The following is a 10,200-nucleotide window of genomic DNA, read 5'->3' on the forward strand; positions in this document are numbered from 1 at the left end:
GTTTTAGCTAGTGCTCATGGTGCACAGAAAATTATGTCAGTATTCTATAGAAAATGATTTCTAGAAATAAGCAGTATCAATTGTCCAGCTGACTCATTAGTTTGTGATCTAATAAAACAACAAGAAAAACTAAATAATTAATCTTTCGTTGTTTTAAAGATGTTAGTTTTCAAAAAAAATATTTTTAATCCTAAAGTTTACTTCCGTGCTAATGTTTATTACGGTGGGGAAGGGAAACGGTTTCAGAAAGGTGGGCACCGCTGCTCTGCGCGGTCTAAATCTTCGGTACGGTGTCTCCAGAAACACCTCAGCAACCTTGATAATGGACGCAGCCACGATACGAGCACCAGCAATCGTCGCACTTTTGGATTCTCTTAGCTCCGACATAACGCACTCACAGCTACACAGTTCTCACTACGAGTGACGCTTGCGACGTATTTTGCAGAGGTTCCGTTCGTAGTCAAATACAACAGCACAATTTGCAGGCTTCGCTCACATGTGCATTACGTTCAGGCATGCATTTCTCGTGGTTTTTGCATAAATTCGCATAATTTAAAACTAAAAGAATGGTGGCGAAGAGGAAAGAAAGACGAATACTATCTTTATTGTGAAACATATATATGTCCTTAGGGCAGAACACTAGATGCGATGAAAGTAATTTAACGGGCTTCTTCATGCATACAACATTTTTATTGACTGCGGTTAAGATACATTCACGATCACTCTGGAATATCACACCACTGTGACTTGACTAGACGCCAGATGCGGCTCTAATCCACGACCGCAGGGAGGCGACGCTGGAGTAGACGCCCGGGTAGGTGGCGTTGGCGCAGCCGAAGCCCCAGGAGACGATGCCGTGCTGCGTGTTGCCGGCCACCAGGGGCCCGCCGCTGTCGCCCTGGCACGCGTCCTTGCCGCCCTCGGGGTCGCCGGCGCAGACCATCCGCTCCGTGATGAGTCCGCCGTAGCTGGCGTTGCAGGCAGACCGCGCGACGATGGACGTCGTGACCGCCTGCAGCTGCTCGGAATACTCCCCTTCGGGCTGCAGGCTGCCCCAGCCTGTGACGGTCACCACGGCGCCGGCTTCGGGTTCGGTGCTACTGAGGTCTACCACCTGTAGAGTAAGCCGGCATTTACCGACAACAACCAGCGACCTGTGTACGTGTTCTACCATATCCCAAATTTGAAAACACACTACATCTTCATCTACATTTACACTCCGCAAGCCACCCAACGGTGTGTGGCGGAGGGCACTTTACGTGCCACTGTCATTACCTCCCTTTTCTGTTCCAGTCGGGTATGTTTCACGGGAAGAACGACTGCCGGAAAGACTCCGTGCGCGCTCGAATCTCTCTAATTTTACATTCGTGATCTCCTCGGGAGGTATATGTAGGGGGAAGCAATATATTCGATACCTCATCCAGAAACGCACCCTCTCGAAAACTGGACAGCAAGCTACACCGCGATGCAGAGCGCCTATCTTGCAGAGTCTGCCACTTGAGTTTGCTAAACATCTCCGTAACGCTAACACGCTTACCAAATAACCCTGTGACGAAACGCGTCGCTCTTCTTTGGACCTTCTCTGTCTCCTCTGTCAACCCGATCTGGTACGAATCCCACACTGATGAGAAATACTGAACTACAGGTCGAAGCAGCGTTTTGTAAGCCACCTCCTTTGTTGATGGACTGCATTTTCTAAGGACTCTCCCAATGAATCTCAACCTGGCACCCGCCTTACCAACAATTAATTTTATATGATTATTCCACTTCAAATCGTTCCGCACGCATACAGAAGTAACTGCTACCAGTGTTTGTTCCACCATCATATAATCATACAATAAAGGATACTTCTTTCTATGTATTCGTAATACATTACATTTGTCTATGTTAAGGGTCAGTTGCCACTCCCTGCACCAAGTGCGTATCCGCTGCAGATCTTCCTGGATTTCACTGCAACTCTTCTTGAAAACTGGGACTACCTGTGCTCTTTTTCAATCATTTGGAACCTTCCGTTCCTCTAGAGACTTGCGGTACACGGCTGTTAGAAGGGGGGCAAGTTCTTTCGCGTACTCTGTGTAGAATCGAATTGGTATCCCGTCAGGTCCAGTGGATTTTCCTCTGTTGAGTGATTTCAGTTGCTTTACTATTCCATGGATACTTATTTCGACGTCAGCCATTTTTTCGTTCGTGCGGTGATTTAGAGAAGGAACAGCTTTGCAAAAAGGTATTTAGTATTTCAGCTTTACACGTGTCATCCTCTGTTTCAATGCCATCATCATCCTCCAGTGTCTGGATATGCTGTTTCGATCCTCTTACTGATTTAACGTAAGACCAGAACTTCCTAAGGTTTTCTGTCGAGTCGGTACATAGAATTTTACTTTCGAATTCACTGAACGCTTCACGCATAGCCCTCCTTACGCTAACTTTGACATCGTTTAGCTTATGTTTGTCTGAGAGGTTTTGGCTGCGTTTAAACTTGCAGTGAAGCTCTCTTTGCTTTCGCAGTAGCTTCCTAACTTTGTTGCTGAACCACGGTGGGTTTTTCCCGTCACTCACAGTTTTACTCGGCACGTACCTGTCTAAAACGCATTTTACGATAGCCTTCAACTTTTTCCATAAACACTCAACATTGTCTGTGTCGGAACAGAAATTTTCGTTTTGATCTGTTAGGTATTCTGAAATCTGCCTCCTGTTACTCTTGCTAAACAGATAAACCTTCCTCCCTTTCTTTATAATCCTATTTACTTCCATATTCAGGGAGGCTGCAACGGCCTTATGATCACTGATTCCCTGTTCTGCGCTTACAGAGTCGAAAAGTTCGGGTCTGTTTGTTATCAGTAGGTCCAAGATGTTATCTCCACGAGTCGGTTATGCAGTACCGGGTAATTTCTTAGCACTATTTAGGTATCTCAAGACTTGCTTGTATAGCGTAAGGCACAGCGCACTAGATTGTGAGACATAGAGGTGAGCCAAACTCAGATCGAATCCGGATTAAAGACGGTGGCCTGGCCATCATGAGTGTGGTTTTCAGACGATTTCCCGCGCTGATTTAGGTAAGTTATGTTATGTTATGAGATTTGGGTGGGTACCAAATCATTGTTAGTAAATTGTTTATTTCATTTACGTGTGTACGAAATTGCACTGCAATATCAAATAAGTCGACAGCGTGTATTGCACGTAGCTGGTAACACTGTCATTACGCGCTTACGTTCAATATGAAACGATGTTTCGTTAAGAAGAATATTTATTTTGCGGTGTACAGGTGGTCACTAACTTATTTTTAATAAATTGTTTAGTTCAGCGAATGTATCTCATATGCCGGCCGGAGTGGCCGAGCGGTTAAAGGCGCTACAGTCTGGAACCACACGACCGCTACAGTCGCAGGTTCGAATCCTGCTTCGGGCATGGATGTGTGTGATGTCCTTAGGTTAGTTAGGTTTAAGTAGTTCTAAGTTCTAGGGGACTTATGACCACAGCAGTTAAGTCCCATAGTGCTCAGAGCCATTTTTTGTATCTCATATGACATAATTTAGAACAGTGTAGGTGGAGACAGTTGTCCGACAGGATGCATTTTACCTCTAAGAAGCACACAGCCACGTACAGGAAAAGAGAGGCCACATCTTCCTTCTAACATTTACACATTTAACACAGTAGTTGTTTTTTGCAGCTTGTAAGACCTCGTTATTTTTGTAGAATAAACTACTTATTTCTCTGTTCCAGTTAGTGTAAATACGGGAGGATATACAAACATGAAATACTTTTTCTAAGCCCTTTTTGATACGCTAGATTCTAGCTTATATCGTATTTCCATATAAAACATTCGTAGGTGAGCCTGCATGAAAGTCGTAAGTTAGTTCAAGGGAAAATAAAGCTTTATTCCCGTAGCGAGGCTTACCTTACGGTATACAACTACGCAGCCTGGTCCGAGACACCTGCTTGGCAATGTTACACTTCAGATGCCGTTTCCGGCCATCGTGCTCCCATGTTCTAGTATATTTCTCGAATTTTTTTACGTCAAGCTTTAATGTCAACATTAACAAACGCTATATCACTGTAATTGTCGTCTCACGAGCTACCGAATACAATTATAAAAAGTATACGGTCCCCTTTTTAAAAAAAAAGTACTTGCTTTAATGTCTCCGTTGGTACCACCACTAAGCACAGTAATCAAACGAGAAATAAAAATAAAAAATATTCCCTTCGACACTCTAACTTTAACCGAAAACCGCTCATCGATAAGTGTAACCGTTCAGGTAATAAAACGAGAGTTACGTCTTATGTGACTCGCCCGATGTATATTTGTGTGTGTGTGTGTGTGTGTGTGTGTGTGTGTGTGTGTGTGTCTGTTGTTCCTACTGATGTATTTCAGTGCCCAGTAGCAGTTAATGCTCTTATTTCTTTGATCAATGTTCATATATTGCTGCGGGATCAAAAATTGTCTGTTCTTACACACATATCCGATAAAGTAGACACCACATATCGCTAACTAGGACGAGACAGCCCAACGATCCCTTCAGTGCAGATGCCCAAACACACTCGAAGTGTTAAGAGAATCAACCAAATCCTGCGGTTAATGAGGTTAATGGGCAAGGGCATTACGTCAGTAACATAAGGATAAGTGGGAAATTTGAGTCGGTCAGGGATCGTGTCCGTATGGCCGAGATGGTCAAGGCGACTGTTCGCGAGAAACGGAAAAATCCGGGTTTGAGTCCCTGTCTGGTACAGATTCTCAACTTTGCCCGTTGATGTATTTCAGTGACCAAAAACAGCTAATGCCTTTATTGCTCTGATTAAAAAGCGTAGTGTTTTTTAAATAGACCTCTCAAAACTCAAAATTTTTAGTACGAGATGTTTTTTTGTATTTTACGCCGAATAGATTATAACCGCACTGTCTTTCAGGTTTTCGCATGTTAAACAACGCTTTAGGGAAGAATTAAAGTGTTTCAATAGAATGAGCTTGCTTAAAAATTGCTTTTTATGTCCTGTTCCAAAAAAAAATTACAAATTCCAGTATTTAAAAAGTCCTGGTTCTTAATTGGGAATCTGTGACAAAGATAAAACATTTTTCTACATTACTTATTTGTACATTTACTTATTTGCCTGTAGATGTGCTTCTTTTCTCTGGTCGATGGATCATAAGAGGGATTTCGTTATTTGTTGTGGAGAGTAACCAACCGTGTGCTACAAAGAGAGATGAACTGAAAGATCAAATTCTAAGACTATACTGGTCGCTGACAGCTGTGGCAATGCTTTTGGGTACGTAAAACACAGGAAACGGTGCAAAAATGTTCACATAACTATGCAGGATGGATTAATCTTACAGTGAACTTATATATTAAAATACGCAAAAGGGCAACTAATAGTAGGTATATACCAGAAAGAAGGCGAAGAAATCAGCTAGACAATATCGTGGTTCCACAAAATTTCAGCCAACAGGTACTCGGAAATTATTTATACTCAGTTAAAGATGCATACTTCGATTATAACCTTGTAACGGCGAACAACTGGATGATATGCAAGAGAACATATATCAAGAACGAATATAGCCGGCCGCGGTGGTCTAGCGGTTCTAGGCGCTCAGTCCGGAACTGCGCGACTGCTACGGTCGCAGGTTCGAATCCTGCCTCGGGCATGGATGTGTGTGATGTCCTTAGGTTAGTTAGGTTTAAGTTGTTCTACGTTCTAGGGGACTGATGACCACAGATGTTAAGTCCCATAGTGCTCAGAGCCATTTGAATTTGAAGAACGAATATACAAAACAGCAGAGCAGAGACAAATTAAGAACAAGCGAGATGAATTGGAAATTTTCTAGGCAGAACCAGCAGACTAAACAAAGTATGTAAGTAGTTTAATAGCAAAGAAATTTACTATAAAAATATATTACGAAAAAGGAAGGATTAAAGCTCGGATGTATGAAGAAGCTATATATACCACAAAATATTGCAGCTGTTCGATTAATCCACTTATTACCATAAAAATGAAGTAAAGATTATATATATAAAAGAATAAAACATGGTAATCGGTAACTGGCGATGCATAGAAGAAAAACGTATATCCGAGTAAGTGAAAATTCAAGATGTTACCAAATTTTTTGCAATTTAGTTTAAAAAGAATAGGACGTTACTGTGGAAGACACTGGTGGAGAGAGTATTTTTTTTAAAAAGGTCAATAGATAACAGGACGTTTTAGGAAGAACTTATTAACTTTGAGGGTGTACAGAAGCTTTTATCAGTGATAGAAACCAACCTGCATGAAGAACGCAGTCAACAATACAGAAAGCTGATGATCCGTCAATGGAATCCGTATAAAATAGAAATTGTTCTTAAAAACATACAAACCGGTGAAACGTTATATCTTTGACTCTGATGCCATGCTGAGGTTAGTAAAAATAAACGGAAACCGAAAAAAGAAATATCTGGGTTTCAAATATCTTCGTTGAAATTTAGAGTATCGTAAAATTCCACAGATGTAGAAAGTGTGAAACACGCGCAACGTTCTCAAGAAAGCATAGTAAGCTATTTGCAGCAATTACATGAGAACCATATCTTTCAATTCTGTCATTAAAATTTATACATCATACTGCAACTTAAAAGTAAATATACTTCTAGATCTCCATTATGAAATTGGAGAACGTCAAATAAGAGATGGGCGATCGTTACACTGCAGTTTTCACAGTTAAGCAGATATTAGAAAAGCACAGAGAAAATAGCTTGCCTGAGCAAATGTTACATTTTGATTACCAGAAACCATATGACTTAGTCAGAGAATAAAAATTCCAGAGCTTATTAGACAAATATAATTACCAAATAATGTCATCATTTATTTCAAATCCCAGTACCCACAAAAGAATCAGTGTTCACAGTCAGTATCAATCTCCTGCAGTAAATCAGGGTCACACGATACCATCTTCACATCTGACTTATACGTAGTAGAATTCTACAAGAATGAAAACACAGGAATTAGAAAGATAAACATATAGGGAATCATTTATACTTACTACGTTCATCTATTTCGCAGACTATCATGTGCTAATAAAGAATGCAGAAGACAATCTGCAAAGGAATAATCAATAGCTGGGTATTTTTCTAGGCGTTATAAAATGAAAATATTCACCAACAAATCAGAAACACTGCTTCCTCGAGAAAAAATATTCAAAAAAGCTTAAAACATTCAGAAGGTAATAGCGACAAATAGAGCTAACTTGGTGGGTGCGTCAACAAACACTTTGGGAAACGTACAAAAACTGCCTTCGAGCTAGAAAACGTAAGACAATCTTAATACTTACACTGTTTTGTTGTGGCGAAGCCTAGACATTAACGCAGCGGAGAAGAATAGAAGCACTGGAGATGAGTTTTTTATGGTACATTATCTAGATTAAAAATAACACCAGCGGTATTCCATCGGAACTGTAAACTACATGTTGTAGAAAACATAGAGATTTACCATCTAATCAACTACATTTGCGTCGCTGGATTTGCATGAGACTGGACATGCATACTCTCCAACATCGTAACACTATGCTAGGGGCGCCGTTTTCAGGCTTTGTGGTCAAGAACCCCACATGCTACCGAAGATCTTCCGTTTCTGAGTTCCATCTTCACTTTCGTATTCTCACAATGCTGCTTGTACGTCATAAAGCGATGCAGAGTGACTCCCAGATATTTTGGATGGTGCTTATTTACTAACTGTAAAAAAATAAATGTTCAAGTGTGTGTGAATTCCTAAGGGAGCAAACTGCTGAGGTCATCGGTCTCTAGACTTACACACTACTTAAACTAACTTAAACTATCGTATGCTAAGAATAACAAACGCACCCATGCCCGAGGGACGACTCGAACCTCCCGCGGGAGGGGCCGCGCAATCCGTGACATGGCGCCTGAAAGCGCGCGGCCACTCCGCGCGGTTACTAATTGTATCCTTCGCTATGTGGTAAGCATACGATGCGCTTGAGTGTGCTTAAGATGAAACGCACACAAAACAGAAAAGAGGTGGAGCTACGATGTGCAAGAGACGAGAGGTGAAAGACAAAATGGCTCTGAGCACTATGCGACTTAACTTCTGAGGTCATCAGTCGCCTAGAACCTAACTAACCTAAGGACATCACACACATCCATGCCCGAGGCAGGATTCGAACCTGCGACCGTAGCGGTCGCTCGGTTCCAGACTGTAGTGCCTAGAACCGCACGGCCACTCCGGCCGGCGCTGAAAGACAAATACAGTGCTGCAACAGGTGGATGACAACCATGGCACGAGCAAGAACAGTAGAGATTGTGGTGTTCGGTGAGGTTCTTACTGATCAGAATATATTGCATAGTTCCGAGTTAAATTGTCTCAAAATATTAGAGTTACGGAACTATTTTCTGCCAGAGAGACAATCACTGCAGCTTACTCTCAGTAACACGCCCATACGAAAAATAGTTACACAAATCAAATACACAAACTTTAATTTTTGTCTGAGACAACGAGTGACATCGTTCCAGAAATAAAATTGTTCCAATCCCCCAGTTACTAGCAAAGTTTTGTGAAGGTTTCCCTTGATTATAATGTTAATGCTGTCATTGTAAATCCGCACCCAAATATTCCCAACTATGGCTGCCTCTGTCCCACTACCACCTCGCCAGACGTTTGGCTTAAATGGCCTCAGAAAGACTGAAAACTCGAGCAGTCCACTGTACCTACATGGACAGAGAATGTAAAATATAAAAATAATTCAAATGTGTGTGAATTCCTAACGGAGCAAAATGCTGAGGTCATCGGTAACTAGACTTACACGCTACTTAAACTAACTTATACTAAGAACAACACACACACACACACACACACACACACACACACACACACACACACACACACACATGCCCGAGGGAGGACTCGAACCTCCGGCAGGAGTGGCCGCACGATCAGTGACATGACGCCTCTAACCGCGCGGACACTCTGCGCGGCATAAAAATAATTACTCAAAGAAAGTTAACTGAACGTGGTTCTGCAAAATGTGTCGCAAAAAATAGTGTCTAAAATGGTGAGTCAACGGATTTTAACTAACCAGAACCTCTTGTCTTTATCCTACAACTGCAGTCAGTTTTAAATACTTTTTTAAGTTATTATGACTGGAAACTATGATACTAAAAGGCAAAAACTGTGTCACTGATTGCAAAGCTACACTTTTAATACAATTAAACAGTTCAAGCAAAGCCGGCCGATGTGGCCGAGCGGTTCTAGGCGCTTCAGTCTGGAACCGCGCGACCGCTATGGTCGCAGGTTCGAATCCTGCCTCGGGCATGGATGTGTGTGATGTCCTTAGCTTAGTTAGGTTTACGTAGTTCTAAGTCTAGGGGGCTGATGACCTCAGATGTTAAATCCCATAGTGCATGGAGCCATTTGAACCATTTTGAGTTCAAACAGAGCTGTACGAAAATTTAAAAATTAAGTGTCTTCTGGAGTGTGGTTCTTTTACGTGCACAGTCTGAACATTACCTGAACGTCCGCACCTACGGTGAAGGATCCTACAATCAAGAGGACACCCACGTCGTAGTCCATTGTAGTAAAGGTGAACACGTCGTGGTAACTTGCATTAGCGACGCTGTAAACAACGCCGCCGCTCTCGCGTGTTGACGTACCAGCTCGCACCGACAGGTAACTTTCAGCAACGCCGATGAGGCAGTGCGCCGCAGTCAGCACCCACGAAGGACTGATGACGGAGCCGCCGCAGTAGTGGAGGCCGCCGTTCTGTACTGAGACCTGCCACGGGCACTGCGAGATGTCCACCGGCTCACCACCCACTATGCGACCGTCGAGGCGGCGCATCAGCGCCTGAGAGGCCGTGTATGGTGCGGCGCTGCAGGCTGCGACGAATAGGAACAGCACTGGGGCTGGCTTCATCTTTCCGTCTCTAGCGCTCGACTACGGAGTCTCCGCCTCAGCGGCCTATCTTATCGTTTCCTCTCTACTGAATAATGAATGACCTTGACTCAGTCAGATAAATGGAGCTGCTTGGTTATCTCTGCTGATCTAACCATTTTTAGATGTCTATGAAACGTCGTGATTCTACGAGAAGCTATTTACATGAGTTTACCGTGCAGTTCCTTCATCTTTATCGAAGACAACGAAGATGACGTTGTCTTGTGATTTGTGGGATAAATGGAAAGTGAGCTTGCTTTCATTTGTTGGAACCATATAATTTCTTGAATATCGAGAGATTAT

At 42.5% G+C, this 10,200-nt stretch overlaps 1 protein-coding gene across 1 annotated transcript; it reads right to left on the reverse strand.

Moving 5' to 3' along the window:
• Positions 1–709: 709 nt before the first annotated feature.
• On the reverse strand, positions 710–9,889 carry LOC124606981 (trypsin delta-like). Its single transcript, XM_047139120.1, has 2 exons — positions 9,475–9,889; positions 710–1,114 (listed from the first exon to the last, which is right to left on the reverse strand). The coding sequence occupies exons 1-2, from the start codon at positions 9,877–9,879 to the stop codon at positions 752–754; spliced, it is 768 nt and encodes a 255-aa protein (XP_046995076.1). The 5' UTR covers positions 9,880–9,889; the 3' UTR covers positions 710–751.
• Between the last annotated feature and the right edge of the window lie 311 nt (positions 9,890–10,200).

This window comes from Schistocerca americana, chromosome 3 (genome assembly GCF_021461395.2).
Source record: "Schistocerca americana isolate TAMUIC-IGC-003095 chromosome 3, iqSchAmer2.1, whole genome shotgun sequence".
Taxonomy (NCBI): domain Eukaryota; kingdom Metazoa; phylum Arthropoda; class Insecta; order Orthoptera; family Acrididae; genus Schistocerca; species Schistocerca americana.

Bases quoted from the DNA above. Each gene is read 5' to 3' on its own strand.
- LOC124606981 (XM_047139120.1), bottom strand. From the start codon at position 9,879: ATGAAGCCAGCCCCAGTGCTGTTCCTATTCGTCGCAGCCTGCAGCGCC. The intron at 1,115-9,474 runs GTAATGTTCAGA...CTTACTCTACAG, and splicing joins CCGTAGGTGCGGACGTTCAG to GTGGTAGACCTCAGTAGCAC.